General features: G+C 36.0%; 1 protein-coding gene across 1 annotated transcript in view; it reads left to right on the top strand.

Moving 5' to 3' along the window:
• The window catches only part of GBE1 (1,4-alpha-glucan branching enzyme 1), a 272,631-nt gene that overhangs the window by 214,837 nt on the left and 37,606 nt on the right, over positions 1 to 20,188 (top strand). Inside the window, exons 13-14 of the mRNA XM_069093902.1 lie at positions 15,239 to 15,423; positions 16,883 to 17,015. Coding sequence (XP_068950003.1) covers positions 15,239 to 15,423; positions 16,883 to 17,015 — 318 coding nt within the window. The remainder of the gene's footprint in view (positions 1 to 15,238; positions 15,424 to 16,882; positions 17,016 to 20,188) is intronic.

Genomic DNA, 20,188 nt, shown 5'->3' with positions numbered 1-20,188 from the left:
TGTGTGTGTGTGTGTGTATGTGTGTGTATTTATGCTGATGAGAGAAAATTCTGTTAAGATCCCTGAGAAAGGAAAGTATGGATTCCAGTACAGAAAAATGTTTAAAGATGTTTAACACCCTCCCTCCCCCTTGAAAGCTCAAAGGGAAGGTATAAATATTCAGAATCTCAAGTGGGTTAACTTTGTTTTTGTTGTTGTTTAACCATTTTTCATTACTACTTTGCATCTTGTTTTCATACTTACATAAACTTTAGATTCAACAAAGAATTGCAGAACATCCACAGCATGGAAGCTGTGATAGCTTTAATTAATTCCTAGGTAAATTTAGTATGCATTACAGTTTAGAGAAACAAAACACAAAAACTTGCTAATCAAAATGTTCAGCTAACAGAACTGGAGCTTTTTCATTAGTTGTATTGTCTTGAATTCCATCACCATACCAGCTGGCTTCTTGTCAATTTATAGTTTGGACCTTTACATCAAACAGCAAAAAATTAATTACAGAAAAAGAAATCCCAACAGGACTTCTGTGCTTAGAGGTTTTTTGCAATTAACCAGACATGAATGTTGCTGTTTATAGAGGAAATGGAAAAGAAGAGAGGGAATCTAGTACCATTTCCTGGAACCATTAATTAGCTGTAACACTGTTTGTCACCTGCTTCTCTGTTTTTGTTTTAGCATTTTTAACAGAAGCTGCCAGCTTTGTGACTGCTATTGATGTGGCAATGAATCATTGCATGAGATGTAAATTCTCTTAGAAATGTGTTTCAATTGACAAGTCTCAGGAATGGGTCCCTTCATTCCCTCTCCCCCTTTATAAAGAGAAACCTTTTCTACATTATATCACTAAAAAATGTGAGAGTTGATAGCTACTCATACTAGAAATAACCTACTTTTTCTCATCTTTGATGTGTGCATTTTCTGAACCTCCTCATCATTATTCAGTGTTGGAGATAGTTTAGATCTAACTTTTCTATTCTTGCCTGTTGAGACAAATCCTGACCCCCAAGGGGTGAGAAACAAAGGACCAAAAATTTAGAGAAGAGGAATCCCAATGAACACTTTGCTAATTTAAGTAATCTATCAACTATTAAAATTTAGCAGTACATTTTAGCGACCATTTTCACATTTTTTCTTGCCTAGTACATTGAGGGTCATTCATTTGTTATTTCAGAACATATTTTGATATCTCATATGATATGGAATAAATGCAAGTGCTGATTTAAATAATTATCTTTCAGTTCTATCACGTTATCTGCATTATAACAAATCAGTTGCCTTCTTTACTATCACCCAAATAAATTTGAATTTCTTATCTATCTTTGCATTATCATTCAGCAGCTCTTAATTATAAGCTCATTTTTTTCTTATCTTTCACAGAATCATTGTAAATACTGCCATATTTCTTAAGTAATTTTTGTGATATAGCAAAGAGACTATTCTTACTTATTTTAATGAGAGTATTATTCTTCATTAAGTATAATTTCTTTGAGCTAATATGAGACTTCTGTTTTTCATTTTTTCTTAAATTTGAGAGTAACATATTGTTATTCCAAGGTCACTTTGAAAATCTGATTCAGTACAGTTTATTTTGTATTTGTGTTTTGGTTTTGATTGAAATATGAAATTTCATGTTATATTTTTTGACATTAAATTAAATTAATTTGCCACTGTTATCCTATCATGTAAAATGCAAATAATTTTCAGAAGATATACCGCAAGTATAGTTGTTTTAGTCTGTGCTTTTTATTGTGATTTTCTCTAATTCTGTGTTATATCCAACCTTTCTAGTTTAAGCAGAAACTTTTTTTTTTTTTGTGGAAGGATAAAGGTTTTCTGCAAATCTAAGTGATTTTCAAATATAGTCATCTATTACCTCTCGGACCTATTCCAAAAACTTCAAATTTACCTTGGTTTTCCTCACTCATAAATTCAATTTTGTCTTTCATAGATATGATTGCTTGTTTTTTCCCAATAGTGTTTATACAGGAAAAAACTAAACAATGTGAAGGCTAGAAACAGTACTAACTTCTTAATGGAATTGTGATGCTAATTTTAAAATTTCTTCATTGTTGAAACAACTTAGTACATATTCCTTCTTTGACTTCTCTAACCTCACTTAATGAGCATGTTGCTCTTACTGATAGATTTTAAGATGTAAAAGAGGAGAATTGCACATTTAAAATTCATATAGTACATTTCAGAGGGCATTGTCATGAAAGACTATATTTAAATATTGTTAAATATTTTTAACAGATGTTGCTGATAAATCAAGTGTACCATTCACTGAAGAACATAATGTGTTATTTGCTATGACAGATTTTAAGTAGCAATTGAAATGTTTTTTTGATAGAGAACTTAAATTATTTGCACTTTGATGTTATATTTTCAATGTCAAATGTAGATTGTGGGAAATAAAAATTTCATGATTTTGAGTATGAAAGAAAAGAGGATATGATTTCCTTCTAAGTTGAAAAATTTGAACAAAATAACCAAGCATTTGAGGAAAGGGGAGCCAGTTTTCCAGGGTGTTGAGGCAAGAGAAACTATTACTTTGTGAGGAAAGGGATACTTACGTGATAGCTAATATCCATTATAGAGAAGGAATTGATCTTCTTCAAATACAGGTGCCAGTCTAAACTAGGGGATTACAGTTGTCTGAGACAAGGTCATAATCCAAGATTCTTTTGTATCTCCATTTTCAAGAAGGTAGTGTTCTTCCAACCCACTTACTGAAGAGAAATCATAAAGTACTATGAACTATCTTATCTCCACCGTATTTTAGGTATCTGAAAACTGATGTTATTATCCTAGTGAACCGGGGGTGGCGGTAGGTTTCCCACCCCTGTGTCAAATAAGGTTTCATCATATTGATTTTAAATTGTTATCATAATAATGTTTATGATTTTTTTAAAAAGTGAAAATTACTTTTACATGGACTTTAGCCAACTTTCATTTAACTATATTTAAATATTCATATGAATCTATAGTCTCATCAATGTGGATATTTGCTCTAATATACAGATTATAAAGCATCTCTACCTGCTAATCCTGCAAACCTACTGTCCATGTCTTCCCACAAGTTCACCACAGGGGGTTTCATCCCATGTGATGTAGACCTCCCTTGTTTTTTCTTGTTATGTAAGAACATGGGTTAACCCTTACTTCTGACACATACGTTGCATCATCCTCATTTTTCCTCTCACATTGCTTTGATGACATCCTTTAGTTTGTTTCTCCTTTTTAATTCCTTGTTTGTAATGTGTTAGGGCCTGACAGTGACACTGGCCTCCTTGCTGTTTCATGAAAAGTCAATTTAGCTCTAATTTCTTTCTGACTCCCCATACTAAGAATGCTTGCAGCTTTTGACTTCTCTGTCTTCAATTAAGTACCAACTAAAATCCTACCTTTTACCGGAAGCCTTCCCCAACACTTCTTAATTCCAGTGCCTTCCCTCTGGTAAATATATTCTATTATCCTGTATATAGATTGCTTTGTATATATTTGTTTGTCTATTGTCTCCCCCATTAGATTTTAAGTTCCTTGAGGGGAGAGACTATCTTATGCCTCTTTTTATGTTCTTGGTGCTTATCTCAGTGCCTGATACATAGTAGACCCTTAATAAATGCTGAATGATTAATTGATTGGTCATATCCACCATGAATCTTTCTATTGCCCTTTGGGTCATTTTCAGTTTTAGTTCTTGGCAGACTGTAGTGCTAAGTGCTTACAAGGTGCCAGGAGTTGTACTAAGCTCTGGGGAGGCAAAGAAAGGCAAAAATACAATCCCTGCTTCCAAGGAGTTCATATTTGAATAGGGGAGACAATGAAAATACTTAAGTTCATATAAGATATAAACAGAGGAAATGAACTGTAATTTTTAAATTGAAAGTTTTAAGAACTAGAAAGGCCTCCTGGAGAAGATGGAATTTTAGCTGAGTATTGAAGAAAGCCAGGAAGCAGAGGTGAGGATGAAGAACATTCCAGGAATTGGCAAGAGCCCATGAGAAGGAGATCATGGAGGAAGATGTTAGAACGATATTAGATGAGAAAGAAGAGAGAAAAGGTAGTAGCTCTTAGGGAATGAGTTCTCTCAACATTTTCATTGAAGTATGAGGAGAGTTACTTAGCAAAGAGGCAAGGGTAATATGAGAAACGAAAAAGTTTGGGATACCTTCTTTGGTGCATGGGAGAGCAAATCAGTTAGAAAGTTTAAAATAATTTCTATGTTACATTGAGAACCCAATCACAATTATATAACGTAAACTTATACACAAATTGTGCTAGTCAGCATAGTGTATTGATTTTCTCTAACTACATTAAGCAGCACACAAATAGGAGCAAAACTGACAGGTGTTAAAAATAATCCCAGATTAGAATTTAGCAAGACCTGATCATTGAGGAAAAGGGGACAAGTTATTTAAGCATAAAGGATAGTATAAAATTGAATCGATTCACCAAAGGAATTAGGGAAGGAGGAGAGTGTAGCCATCAGAGAATGATGACCTATAGAAGGATTAGAGGTCATGGTATCATGGTGTCATGGATCAGAATGTTGTACCCAGAAAACGCGAGCAAGACCCAAGTAACAATTTCAAATTGGACCCCTTATTATGCACCATATTGGCTGATCAGGCCACATGGCAGGCTGATGAGTTACCACCCCACCATCCCAGGTCCTACAGCAGCGATCTCAGGTAAATCCTCAGCTTTTAAAGGGACGCAGCCAGCCGTTAGGTATTATGTAAGCAGAAACTTGCAGAGGCCAAGCAGTGATTGGGCAATGCATACCTCAAAATTACCCTCCCTCCTCCCCCTCCCAGCACCAAGTCTCCCTGACCCAGAAGCCTGCCCACATCTGTGGAGGTGGGCTGACTGGGTAAGGGAGAACATCATTTGTGGGAGGGTAGAACTGTCCTGGCAGTCTGCCCATTTCCCTGAGGGAGGGCTGAGGTTGGGGGTTGGAAAAACCAGGTACGACAAGAAGACATAAGGAAATACAGAATGATAAAAGACCATGTTAAGATATTTATTCATTTGCATTGTTTGTCCTTGGTATTTATACTGATGGATGAACCTTTCGGATTTTCCATCTAAAAATATATCAAACTGCCTTATTCAGCAGACATGTTTACTTATTTGCCAAGCAGGCAGACATCGCAGGCAAGAGTAAAAATACATTAGAGTGTAAACACATCTGTAAACCTTGCAGAGAAGGATGTTGAAAGATTATGATCAGGAAGTACCGAGAGGATGGGAGGTAGAGTAGGAACAGTTTTGTTTTTTAATTGGCCAGAAACTGAACCAAGCGAAATTATCCTGCAGCTATTTTAGATGAAACTAAGAGAACAGCACAACAAAGAAAAGATGGAAAAGATCTGTAAAGCTTTTTTTCCCCCTTTTTGGAGGGCATTTGGGGTTAAGTGACTTGCCCAAGGTCACATGGCTAGTTTGTGTTAAGTGTCTGAGGCCGAATTTGAACTCAGATCCTCCTGAGCCAGTGATCTATTCACTGTGCCACCTAGCCACCCCAATGTAAAGCTTTTTTTTTTATTCTAAACTCTTTTCAGTATCTTTTCCAGAGTTGCCTCTAAATTTATATTCTAGCAATGAAGTCCTGAGAGAACAGCATTCTGTAGGCATTCAAGGTAGAATAGTGCATAGAGTGCTGAACTTGGAGTCTTATAAGACTTAAAGTCATAGCCTGCCTCAGGCAGTTTCCTTATGACTTTTGACAAGTTACTTAGACACTCCTAGCCTCAGTTTCCTTGTCTGTTAGGTGTCGATGATAATATACATATATCACTGTGTTGCTGAGAGGCAATGAGATAACATATGTAAAGTCTTTGCAATGCTAACAGCACTGTATATAGATGCTAGCTATCTATAACAAGGAGAGTGAATTTTCTCTCAGACAACCTAATTGAGATCTCAGCTCTGATTCTGTGATCTTGGATAGAATATCTTGTACAAGGAACAGAGAGAAGGCTAATTTAGCACACAAGATGTGGGAGAAAGTAACTTCAATGAGATTGGAAAGATAAGGTCAGACCACAATTGTGTAGGACCAGAGGAGTTCACATTTTAGAGATAGTAGGCTGTTCCTGGAGTTAGGTAGGAGAGTCATATGCCAAAGCTTTGGATTTAAGGAAAATTACCTTAGCAATAGTTTGTAAGCAAACCTGGAATGGTGAGAGACTTGGACAGTGAAATCAATTAGGATTCATTTGCAATAATCTAGGTTGAGAAATGATAAGGGATCTAAAATAAGGTTATAGCTGTGTTAGTAGAGAGAATGGGAGGGATGTACAGACTAGCTTTGGCAATTGACTATATGTTTGGTAGTGAGAATGAAGAACTGAATTTACAAATTTGGGAAATTGGTGATGCTTCCTTCAGAAATAAGGAAGCTTGGGAGAGTAGAGGATTTAGGGGAAAAGATGAGTTTATTTGGTACATGTTGAGTTCAAGATATCTCTAGAACATCTCTTTTGAAATGTTGAATAGGCAATTTGATGCTACAGCATCATGCTGAGAGACTAGATCAATGAGGCATTTGCATTGAAATGATAGTTAAACCCATGGGAGCTGGGAGGGGAGAGGAAGATGAAGGCTTACCATGAATAATTCATTATATTTTCTGTCAATCAAAAAGCATTGTATAGTGCCTACTATGTGTCAAGCACTGTGCTAATCATTGGAGTCTCAGTTTCCTTATCTACAAAATGTGGGTAAGAATGCTGTCATGATTTGTTAGGATCAATTGAAATTAAAGCACTAAAGTAAATATTAGCTGTTCTCCTTTGATAATGCCTAAGCCTATCATAGGACTTTTCACAAAGTTGTCACACAATATTTGTTGTTTCATTTTAATATTTTGTCTCTCAAAGTCCAGCCAGAACCTTTCTTGACCAACACCTAATTATTTCCCCAAGTTTGTTTGAAAGCTCTGGAGGGTGGAGCATAGATATTGGAGGTCTCCCTGATGCTCTGCTACTAAGGAGGGCTCTCAGGTAATTCATCTCATCAACTGATAAGCTTTCCTGGATTTTATGATCTCCTGAAGCCCATCATTCTGCAATCTGCAAACTCTGACTGAAACCTGGCTTTCCACTGATGCCACAGTGTCGTTGGGCACTCTTTTTAGTAATGGCTGCACCTTCACTCATTCTCCGTGACTCACTGGTTAAGTATGGAGTGTCAGAATACTCCTTGTTCCCCCTTGTGACTTCTAGGTTCTCCTCTTTCCTCCTTCACTTAATAACCTCTCTCTCTTTGGGGTTCATCCTGTTCATGTGTATCACCAAATCAAAATCCTAGTAGCAGTTGTCTGCAGATGAACCATCCCCTTCCTTCCTCAATAAGTTTGATACATGGTTTACAATTTTATTTATCCTTCACAACACCTGTCCTCAACCTAAGGGACTTCAACAAACATTGATTCTCCCTCAAATAGCTTAAGCACTCAATTCCTCAACTTACTCTTCTTCCATAAGCTATCTCAGTCACATAAAAAGATGGTCATAATCATGATCTTGCTGTCACCCACAGATGTGCCACCTCCATGTTCAAGAATTCTGAAATCTCCTTTATTGGCCTCTCCCCTCTACCTCTGCTTTCCTTCTCTTTCCCCCTACTCTTCATCCTCACCATAACATCAGATCCTTTCACCTCTCAATTCTCTCCTAGGCCATGTCCTTGCACTAGCCACTCTCTCCTCTTCTCCTCATCTTTACTCCTTGGTAAACCAATTCATCTTTACTCTGTACCCTCTCTTAAGTCCCTTGCCCCCTTATATCACCATTTTTTTAAAGTAATTGGGGGTGTGGGTGCCGAGTATCTGAGGCCGGAACCGATCCCGGGTCTCCCGACGCCGGGGCAGATGCTCTTACCCACTGTGCCACCTGGCCGCCCCTTATATCACCAGTTTTGCACAGCCAAACCTCAACCATGGATCACTCCCACTGCTCATCACCTTTGTGCACACACACACACACACACACACACACACACATATGCTGCTAAACAGTGGTGGAGAAAATCACTGTTCTGACTAGGTCCACAACAAATTTATATTAACTTTAACTGGGTCTCACTGCTCCTAGGAAGTCTTACTGTACCTACTTTATCAATCATTATCCCATTCTCCACAGTGACTTTTCCAAAACTTTTCATCCCTCCTCTGCCTCCTAAGGTTCCACTTCTTCCTCTCTCATCTGAGAACCTTGCCACTTGCCTCTTCTCCCCTCTTCCTCATCTCTCATCCTTCATACTTTCTCCTCCTCCACCCCTGTCTCACATGAGGAGGTGGCTTTACCCCTTACTAATGATAACCCCTCTACTTGTTTAAGTGACCCCACTCCATCCCATCTCCTCCAACAGAGTTCCCACACCCCTATAATCCCCACTCTGTCACTTATTATCAATCTCTCTCAGTCTTCTGGATCATTGCCTATTACCTAAAAATATACCCCTGCCCTGAAAAAGCTCTCACTTGATCCTTCTGTCCTTGCTAGCTATCATTCTCTCTCTTTTTTTTTTTTTTGCTTTTTGGAGGGCAATTGGGGTTAAGTAACTTGCCCAAGGTTACACAGCTAGTCTTTTTGTGTGGGTGTTAAGTGTCTGAGGCTGGAACCGATCCCGGGTCTCCCGATGCCGGGGCCGATGCTCTTACTCACTGCACCACCTAGCCGCCCCTGAGCTATCATTCTCTATCTCTTCTGCCATTTGTAACTAAATTCCTTGAAAAGTCCATTTCTGATAGGTTCCTCTATTTCATATGCTCTCACTTTCTTCTTAACCCCTTACAATCCAGTTGTAATGTAGACCCCTCATCATGTCATGCCTGGACTATTGCAATAGCTTTCTTGGTGGGTCTTCCTCAAGTCTCTCACTGTTCCAGATTCATCCTGCGTTCAACCACTAAAGTGATTTTCCTAAAATGCCGCTCAGATCATGTCACCACAATCCCCCTACTCAGTATACTCCAGTGGCTTCCTATTGCTTCCAAGATCAAATAGGAAATGCTCGCTTTGGCATTTGAAACTCTTGATAACCTATTCCTCTCCAGCTTTTCAGGTTTTCTTACATGTAGTACTTGATACAGTGACACTGGCCGCCTCACTGTTTCACAAAAAAGACCCTCCGTGTCTCAGCTCCAGGTGTTCTCTCTGGTTGTCCCACATGCCTGAAATGCGCTCCATCCTCTAGTCTGACTCCTAACCTCATTGGCTCCCACTAAGTCTCAATTAAAATCCCACCTTCTTTCACCTTTCCCAGCTCTTCTTAATTCTAGTGCCTTCCCTATTTTATCTTGTATACAGCTTCTTTTGTATATATTTCTTTGCTTGTTCTCTACCATTAGATTGTAAACATCTTGAGGGCAAGGGCTATCTTTTGCCTCTTTTTTTTTTTATCCCTAATGCCTAGCATAGTGCCTGGCATATAGTAGATGCTTACTAGATACTTACGGAATTGAATTCATTGGGAAATGCCATCAATTCTGAAACTCTCACTTCCTCATCATTTCCCTCCCTGGTTGAAGAGCTTCATCCTGTACCCTTTCTCTTTTTAGCTTCTTTTTTTTTTTAATTTTAGACAAATACTAAAACTTAAATACATAATAAGGAAAGAAAAATAAACAAATTAAATATAAAATAAGAAAAGAAAAAAATGTCATGTGCACAACAGAATGTAGGAGAGGATTCAGAATATAAAGCAATGACTTTCCATTTCAAGAATATATGAAATACTGCGTGTTCTGTTGAAAGCTGCCCATATCTTCTTTCGTTCCTTGTAGGTTTTCTTTTGTTCTCTGCTGCACACTTTTAACTTTGTTCTTTTTCCCCCCGCTTCCTTCCCCTTCCCCCGCTCCAAGGCTACATTTAAGCGTGGATATATTTATATATGGATATTGATATGTACATACATATATACATGTACATACATACATATATAAACATATACTTTCCCTAAGAGATTCTACTCCTAATCCTTGTCTTCATATTTGTGCATATCTCTTTTTTCCTATCTCTCCTAACTCCTCTAATTTCCTTCTACCCACTAACTTGCCTTCCTATTACTTAATCTACCCGCTGCCCCCAGTGATCCCTCCCTTATCCTCCCTTTCCCCTAGATCTAAACACCCTTTTGTATACCTCTTTGACCTTTCCTCACCCTCCCCTGTAAAAATCCCTCCTTTATCATCCCAAGAATCCCTCTCTTGTCCCATTCCCATTAATTTAAACACCCTTCTATATCCTCCCTTTTTACCTATTCCCTCACCTTTCCCTCTAAAGATCCCTCCTTTAGCCTCTCCCCGCTCCCTATCTCCATAGAGTTTTATTTTTTCTAAATTTAGAAGACTTTTGTACTCTTCTAGATGTATATGTATTTTTCCCTCTTCAACCCATTCCCAAATGAAGGTTTCCAGAAATAAAAGCCCCTCTCACCCATCTAATTCCTCTATATTGGTTCTTCCTCTTGCAACTCTTTTGTATAAGTAGGACAGAAAGGGGTTAAGAGAAGAGTGTTGGGGGGTGGGGAAGGAGGAATGGTAGAAGGGAAAATAGACTGGGGGTTGGAGAGTCAGAAGCAAAACACTTTTGAGGAGAGACAGAGTCAAAGCAGAGAGAGAATAGAATAAATGGGGAGGAGGGAATAGGATGGAGGAAATACAGTTAGCAATAGTAAATGTGAAAAAAAAAATTGAACCAAGTTTCTCTGACAAAAATCCCATTTCTCAAACATATAGAGCAATGAGTCAGATTAATAAAAGAGCCATTCCTCCACTGATAAATGATCAAAATATATGAAATTTTCAGATGAAGTAACCAAAGTTGTCTATAGTCATATGAAAAAAATATTCTAACTCTCCTATTGACTGGAATATAATGAGACAAAATGGGGAGAGACAGAATGGGGTAAATTATCTCATATAGAAGAGGCAAGGGAAAACTGTTGCAATGGAGGGGAAGAACAGGAAGGCAAAAGGTTAACCTTATTCTCTTGAATTTGGCTTAGGGAGGAAATGAAATACACACTAAATAGGGTATTCATCCTACAGGAGAGTAAGGGGGAAGGGGATGAGAAGGGGGGATGATAGAGGGGAGGGCAGGTTGGGGGGCAGCAAATTTGGAAGCACCCACTTTTGAAAAGGGACAGGGGTCAAAGTAGAGAATAGAATAAGTGGGGGACAGGATAGGATGGAGGGAAATATAGTCAGTCTTTCACAATATATCCACTATAGAGGTTTTGCATAGCTGCACATATACAACCTATTTTGAATTGCTTATCTTCCCAGTAAGGGTGGGTGAGGGAGGGAAGAAGGGAAAGAATCTGGAATTCAAAGTTTTAAAATCAAATGTTTAAAAAGATATATATATATATATATATATATATACATACACACACACACACACACACACATATATATATATATATATATAATTTTTTTTCATGCAACTGGGAAATAAGATATACAGGCACTGAGGCACAGAGATCTCTCTTGCCCTACTGGAAATTCGGAGGGGGTTGGGGGAGAATATAGGAGAGAGCAGATTGGGGGAGGGGGTATTCAGTGGGATGGCTGTTTTGGGGTGGTGGGTAGGGGAAATATGGGGAGAAAATTTGTAACTCAAAATCTTGTGGAAATGAATGATGTAAACTAAAAATAAACAAAATTTAATTAAAAAAAAACCTGCAAAGCATAATACTAAGTAATGAATACTTCTCATCTAATTTCTCCTCCACAGTAGCAAGCCCCCTCCTAAATAAAGAATAAATTTGCATGAAAAAGAATGCTCAGTTTTTTTCCCCTAAAGGATAATACTCAGTTTTGTTGGGTAGGTGATTCTTGGTTTTAATTCTAGCTCCTTTGCCCTCCAGAATGCCATTTTCCTAACTGTCTGATTCTTTAATGTAGAACCTGCTAAATTTTGTGTTATCCTGACTGTGGCTCCACAATCCTTGAATTGTTTCTTTCTGCCTGCTTTTGCAGTATTTTCTCCTTAATCTAGGATCTCCGAATTTGGCTATAATATTCCTAGGAGTTTTCATTTTGAGATCTCTTTCCGGGGGTGAGTGGTGGATTCTTTCCATTTCTATTATCCTTTGGTTTTAGAATATCAGGGGAAGTTTCCTTGATAATTTCTTGGAGATTAATGTCTACACTTTTTTTTTTCATCATGGCTGTTATGCATGCCAGTGATTTTTAAATTCTCTCTCCTTGATCTATTTTCCAGGTCATTTGTTTTTTCAGTGAGATATTTCACATTGTTCTTTTCAATATTTTCTTGCATCAATTTCATTTCTCTTTCCAGTTTTTCCTCTACCTCTCTTACTTGATTTTCGAAATCCTTTTTGAGTTTTTCCATGGACTGACACCAATTCATATTTTTCTTGGAGGCTTTGTATGTAGGAGCTTTGAGTTTATCTTCTTCTGAGTATGGGTTTTAATCTTCCTTGTCACCATAATAACTTTCTGTGGTTAGAATTTTTTTCTGTTGTTTGCTCATATTCCCAGCCTGTTACTTGACTTTTAACTCTGTTAGAGTAGAGCTCTGCTTACAGGATAGAGGGTGCACTAAAGCAAGCTTCAAGTGTTTTATGCAGCTGTTTTCAGAGATACTTGTAGGGACCTTTAAGTTTTCATTTCTTCCAAGTTGATGTGATCTGAGAGGTGTTTACTACTCTTTTGACCTTTGCTCTGGTCTGTGAGTGACCACCAGCACTCTTTTCTGTCCCGGCACTGTGAGGAGGGTCCCTTCTCCACTGTGACCACAGGCTCTGGTGTGCTGCTGCTTCTCCTCACCTGGAACAGCCATCCAGGACTGTGACCCACTTCCTATTATGGGCATAGCACCAGAGTTCTGCCTTAGTGCCAACAAATCGACCTGTTACCTCCTTCTGACCAGTTGTTTGACCCCCTCACCATCTGTGGGTTGGCAGCTCTGGAAGCAGCCACTGCCACTGCTGATTCAGTGGCTCCCAAGGTTTGCCCCTGGTTTGTTGGGGCCTTTTCTGTGCTGGTGGGTCCTGCGCTGGACTTTGGTCCTCTGTCATCCTGTGCAACTTACCTCTCGTGCTGACCTTTCAAGTTGTCTTGGGCTGGAAATATTTTCACTCCTTTTTGTGTATTCTGCTGCTCTAGAATTTGTTGAGTCATTATTTAAAGGTATTTGCCGCATGGAAGTTTGTTAACAAATGTTTATTGATTGATTTAGAATATAACTTTAAAATAATGACATGAAATTGTGACTTAGAATGTAAATGTGAAGAACTTCCTTACAGGTTATATACATTAATAATTTGGTGATTTGTCCCCTAGAAATATGAATCCAACTGTAATAGCTTATTCAAACTGTTGTATTTCTATCATTACCTTTCATATTTTGTTGTGATATTTTTTTAATTTTGTTTTTCTCATACTACCTGAATGTTTCCCCCTATTCTCACTAAAACAGCCATGGTTTATTCAGCTTTGAGAAATATTTAAGACAAAGTTCCACATATATAATCACTGGATTTTGATGCAGAATTGTATAGACATCAAGTTTGTTATTTTCCCATGTATATAAAAAGCAGTGTATTAGATAATGCAGTAATTATTAATGACAGATTTCTGCAAATTGGTACCCGGAGATGCCTCAGGGAGTATATTATGCTAAACCCAATTGTATGCTTCCAGAATCAGAAGGCTGTGTTGGTTTTTTGTTTATGTTTTTGTTTGTTTTTGTTTTTTACTGCACGATTTTATGGGACACTGTGTTTTAGGAACCTCAAAACTGTTTTAAGTTGTCCATAATTTGAGATCCTTCTTAATCTATTTTGAAAATGTACTTTTTTAAAATCCCTGGATGCTCATAAACTTTCTTCATGTATAAGAAAAGAATGTTAAACAAAATTGCACCTAAAAAGTTGTATGTGATAAGTAGAGATGCTATAAATTTAGAAGCATATCAGTTTACCCTTAAGGAGGTCAGTGAGCCAATAATAGTTTACACACTTTGAGTTAGATTGAGAGAAATATATTCATGTACCATTAAGTTGACATCTGGAGTTGGGACACTAGGGTCTCCTGCTGTTCCACATGACACATCTGTGGGTACTCTGACTATAGTTTTCTAAAACAAAATAAGGGTATGTAGTCTGAGAAAGGTTCTTTTGCTAAGCCACATTAATAAAACAATTTATGTTCTTGAAATCACAGTGCATTGTAACCACAACTTGAAAGACTAGGAAAACTATTTTCCATTCCTATTAAATTATCAATAACCCTGTCATCATTTTTGGTACTTTTAGAAGGTTTGTCCTTTTTTTTCCTGTATAATTGTTAGAACAGTGTTTGCTTACAGTGATGTTTATTTTGCATAGTAAATATATTCCTGAAAGTTATGTGTAAATTGAACTTATTTTAATTATATTGGCAAAAATTCCTCATTTACTTTTTGCATTCTTTAGAATTTCTACACATTGGAATTCTTTAGTGAGAAATATTTGATACTGATTTATTTTTTTTATAAAATTTTAACAATTGACTGGTATAACTGAAGCAAGAGATGAAAGTGAATTTTGAAGAGGTACTCTGATTATTGGGGAGAAAAGAAAACAAGATGGAAAAGTTAGAGCAAAGATAAACAAAGCATATGCTTGGCTTTTAGAATGGAATACAGATTTTTTTCAAAAAATGGAATTTTTTGTTGGTATTAGGAATGCAGGAATATTTATATAGAGTAATACCCAACAGCAGTTTACATAGTTCCTATTTCCAAAAATTCCTAAGTGCCAAATCTGAAATAAAAAAAGTGAAAGGATAAAATAGATCAGAAGGAGACAATGGGAAAAACTAAAGATACTTTTAAAATTATTTTTAATATTTTATATATAGAATATCTGTTAGCCAATGATTGTATCCATTTTTGTAAAGGTCATACTTCTAAGAAATTATAGCATCTATTAAATTTTTCAATTCTTTTAACCTTAATCCCCCCCCCCTTTTTTTTTGCTTTTTGGAGGGGGAAGGTAGGGCAGTTGGGGTTAAGTGACTTGCCCAAGGTCACGTGGCTAGTGTTTGTGTTAAGTGTCTGAGGCCAAATTTGAACTCAGGTCCTCCTGACTCTAGGGCCGGTGCTTGTTTTGTTTTTTTAACAAAGGTTAAGCTTAATGTCCTCATAGGTATATTTACCTTATAACATTTTCTTTTCTAGCTTACATTTACAAATTAATGTTTTTTGTGTAGGTAATGAATTTGGCCATCCAGAATGGTTGGACTTCCCAAGAAAAGGAAATAATGAGAGTTACCATTATGCTAGAAGGCAGTTTCATCTGAGTGATGATGAACTCCTTCGCTATAAATTCCTCAGTAACTTTGACAAAGATATGAATAAACTGGAAGAAAGATTTGGTTGGCTTTCAGCACCTCAGGTAAGTGCTATATAGAAAATGATGATGCTTTAGTTCCCATGGAGTATTTAGAATAGCACTCATTTGAAATCTATATACACATCTCTTAAATAACACTTCAGTAACATGAATCAGGTTGTCAAAACTTGTTACTAAGTTCTTTGCTGGAAATAATGTGAATCCTAGACAGTTTAGTCTCTGTTATTACAGGATTTTTTTTTAAAATTGGGGAATTTTCTTTAAAGTAAGAAACTAAAAACTTATATAAAACCCATTGTAGAAATTGTTGTGAAAATACCTTTTTTTTTTTTACCATTTCTCTATAGAATTATATTGTTATAAAAAAAATATTGATGCATGAATTTCCTATTTGTTTTTCCTTTTTCCTGGTTGCCAAATGCTCACTTCACTAGTAGGCATCATCCCTGAACCCTAGTTTGTATTTTTCATGAAGCTGACTCATGATTAGACCTAGATTGTCAATTTTCAGTTAACTTTGAACAAATAAAATCAACACATGTAAATTTTTTCTGGGTGAAAATGAATAGTTAACTATATTTTCTTTATAAAGGCATGATTTGATATGGTTGTTTGGTTATTTTTGTTATTTTGATTTTAGTGTGTGTTTTTAAAAAAATGGACTGAAAGTCTTCTATATTCAACAACATTGTTTCGATTTTCCTACTCAGAAATGCAGTTTTCCACAGAAATGGTGAAATAAAGCTTCTATCTGCAGAAGCATTGCTGAACACTGAAAGTCAGCATTTACTCTAAACTCTTATCAATTCTAAGTTATCAGAAAGGGAGCTTTGATCTACAAGGCAGGAAAGATAGAAAAACTTCCTCTTAGAAGCAAAATTTACATTAGGAAGCTTATAGTTATGCACAATTATCTTGGATTTGAGTTTTCATACTCTGTTTTAAAGTCGGCAAATTTAAATATATATATATATTGTTCAGGTTCCCATTTGTATATAACTATGGGAAAGGTAAAAGTCTTGTTATGACATAATCTTACATTTATTCTGTCATGAAAATAAAAACAGAATAATCTTTCTGAATACCAAACAAAAAACTTATCCAAGATTAAAAGCCTGCAGGCAGATATTTTTAAACACTCTCTACGTATGGTTGTATTTATATAACACATATAGTTTGATATGAACCATAACATATAAGTTACAGATAATTGTATAATATTCTATTTCCTTCTTATTGCTATTATCATAGAAAAGACATGTGAATCTTTTCTGAACCTTTTTTTTAACATGATTGTAAGATTATTGTTAATGGGATTTCTTATGTCAAAATTGTGGTGCGTTTTTAAAAAAAGTACTGTAGATAACATTATTCTAGTAAAATATAAGGTTATTGTACTAAGACAATTATAAAAGCTATTTTTTTCTTTCATTTCTAAGTAATTCAATTATAGGGGCATTTATATATTATTGAAGGTAATATATGTTTTTAATTCTTGTAGGCCTTTGTGAGTGAAAAACATGAAGAAAATAAGGTCATTGCTTTTGAGCGAGCAAATCTCCTTTTTATCTTTAATTTTCATCCAGAAAAGAGTTTTACTGATTATAGAGTGGGAACAGCATCACCAGGGAAATATCCTTTCTTTTACTATGAAATCTGTTCATCTGAATTATTTTTGCTTATAATTATTTATAATAAATATGAATACTCCAAAGGTAAGAAAAGACCCTTGACTGAAAATCAGGCTCCCTGAGTTCTAGTCCTACTTCTGAATGTACAATCTCGAACAAGGCAGTTAATATCTCTGGTACTTAAGTTTTTCATTTGTATAATGAGAAGGTTAGGATAGATCATCTCTAAGGTCCCTTTCTCATTATAATACAGAAATATATATGTGTGTGTATTAAAATTTATTTTGTATTTATATATATTATTATTCAGAATCTAAGTGATTGTGTGAGGCTGAGTACTGTTGATAATTATCTATCTTTCTGGTTACTAGATATAATTCTTCTATATATAGAACTCTCTGTAATTAAATTCGGTGAATCACTTTCATCCTACCTCCTTCATATTGAACAGAGCCTGTGTGGCATAAATATACTCCTTCTCATCCTAACTTATAGCTATAAAGAACCTCCCCAGAAACCTTCCTCATAATAGGTCTCTAAAACAAGGTGTGGAAACTTATACACTGCTCTCCCCATATCTCACTACTGAAAATGACAGCAAGAGTCAGAATGGTGTAGTGTGGCTACCAATCCAGGATGAGTAGTTTTGCTTCAGGTAGGGCAAGATAAGGTGTATAGCCTTAAAATTACAACTTGCCAGCTGGGTAGTCCTGCACTAAAGAAATGAATAGACTTGATTACTACCACCCTATCACCTTCAAAAAGAAAAGCAAGAATAAAAAAGTAGATTTTAAGTGATGACTTCTGAATTTTGTGCCTGGTAAGATCTTCTGTGGCCTAAGACTTGTCACAAGAGCTACTGTAAAGTATTTATTAGTGAATAAACTTCTAATAAGCACCTAGGGCAATTTATTTTTTTACATACACACCAATCTTTTTGAATTATTTGCAGAAATTAAATCTTAGAAACATTTATACAATTCCCGAAAAGTATGCTTTTAATTCTCGTATTGCTTTTGTGATCGAAAAGTAAGATACTTTTACATTCTTATTGTTTTCCTTTTTCCTTCCTCTTATTCTACTATAACTATCACCCTCTACGGTGTTGTTTCTCTTAAGAATATTTTTACTTTGGTAGAGGTATCTTTGATGTCATAGGAAGATTTAATTATCCAAGGGAATTAGTGGAATTTTAGCAACAGTGTAAAGTACCCAGGAAGACACTTCACACAAAAGTATCCTTCCCAGCACCTTTCTAGTCACTTCATAAATTTAGGTAGCTTCTTCCTTCAAGATTGTTGTGTGCTCATGAGGTAAAGTCTAAGAATTAAAGGGATGATCAGCCCATCTATCCTTCCTCTTCCCTAACATTTAGCAGAAAATTCTCTTTAAAGAAATAGTTATGTAGTAAACATTACCCCTATTCTACTGAAAGGTAAAGACAAAACCCAATTTATAATGCCTACGTATCAGTTGAGATTTATTGAAGTATACGAGTTTTTACTCTTTACAAGTGGGAATGTTTAATTTATTGTATTAGTATGATACCCAATGCTTAGCACATGGTATCTGGCACATAGTAAGAACTTAATAAATATTTATTGATGGATGGATGGATAGGTGGACTTCAGAGATGTATCACAGACAGATGGATCTCAGATGTATAATGAATACTAGAATTTAAATGCTACTCATATCTTCCTTAGCTAATACTAGATGAAGGATACATCCCTCCGCACTTGCATGATAAATTCTAATCCTGTCCCAATCTTCTCCCTAAATTGTCCCTAGGTAAAAATTGGTTTAAAAAAAAATCTCTGTTTCTGATGTCAGTCCTTATCAGTGAAGCCTTAGCGCTTCAGATGTATTTGAAGGTTTAAGAATATTAATTGGTTAAGCCATGTGTTCCAGTGCTCATGGACAGTCTTTTTTGAATATTAACTGATCACGTCACAGGGAACTTCGCTCTTAGTCTTTTACATAGTCTTGATTCTGTTTTGCCCTTAGTACATATTCAGTACTTTCAGTCAGTCAGTCAACATTTACTAAGCACCTGTGTGCCAGGCACTGTGCCAAGCACTAAGGACACAGAAAGAAGCAAAAGACTGCACTTGTCTTCAAGGAGCATACAAATTTAATGAGGGGCTTGGAGGTCGGCATGCAAACAGAAATACACAAAGCAACTTAGATGGTAGGTGTTTATTGTGTAGAGGGAAGCCCATGGACTAGTTCTTATAATGAACTTAAAGATGATACATAATTTTTTGCTCTGGGAGATGGAAATTATTACAGTATCTCAGGATGCTCATCTTTGATACTTAACAAAATCCCCAGAATGACCTTTGGCAAATACCACCATAATGACAGGGTAAGAGAGATGTTGAAAAAACGTTTTGCAAAATTTAAAAGAAGAAAAAACTTGTTGCATTTTTGAAAAGCAAATTTATGACAGCTATGCATCCAAGAAAATTGTCAGTTCTTTGCGTACAATAAATATGATTAAAATTAACCAATCTTAATACAAAAATTTCTTCCAATTAGAAAAGATGTCTGTCAAAAGAGGAGTTTCATTTCCAATTTCAGAATACCACAAGGAGTAGCAATAATGATAACAACAGTAATAAAAGACTAATTCATCACTTGTTCTCACACTTGAGGTAGAAATATGTATATATGTGTAGAAAATGGATGATAGTGTTTCTAAGCAGTTGTATATAGTATAAGGGGATAACTTCAGACAGGACAACACCCTTTAATTGCTCACTGAAAAATTTCAAAAGAATTAACATTCATATATCCTGGTCTACCTGAAAAATAATAGCAAACAGACAAAACTAATATATTACAACAAAGAAAATGTTAGTTCTTTGATTATGGTATCCATGCTAATTTTTGAGAAACAAAATCCTGACAGTTTTCATAACTAGTAATTCTAACCACAAAACAAAGAAGAATTGTTATATATGTACAGATGTGAAAAGGACAGTGGCTCATTTGAACTTAGTCTCTTACACAGTGGATAGTAATCACTGCCAGTACCATCTTCTTTGAATAAAAAAAGTAGTAGTGCCTGAAGTAGAGATGCACATAAGTGATTATTAGCATCCTCCGCTAAGGAAAATAAAGTACATTTTATACTTTTTTTTTTTTTACTGTTTCTCATATTTCTCAAATAT

Source organism: Petaurus breviceps, unplaced genomic scaffold (genome assembly GCF_028583685.1).
Source record: "Petaurus breviceps papuanus isolate PSGF00001 unplaced genomic scaffold, PetGlider_PUasm1.0 213, whole genome shotgun sequence".
Taxonomy (NCBI): Eukaryota; Metazoa; Chordata; class Mammalia; order Diprotodontia; family Petauridae; genus Petaurus; species Petaurus breviceps.
The sequence above is the reverse complement of the archived record's forward strand: the minus strand, read 5'-3'. Positions and strand labels throughout refer to the sequence as shown.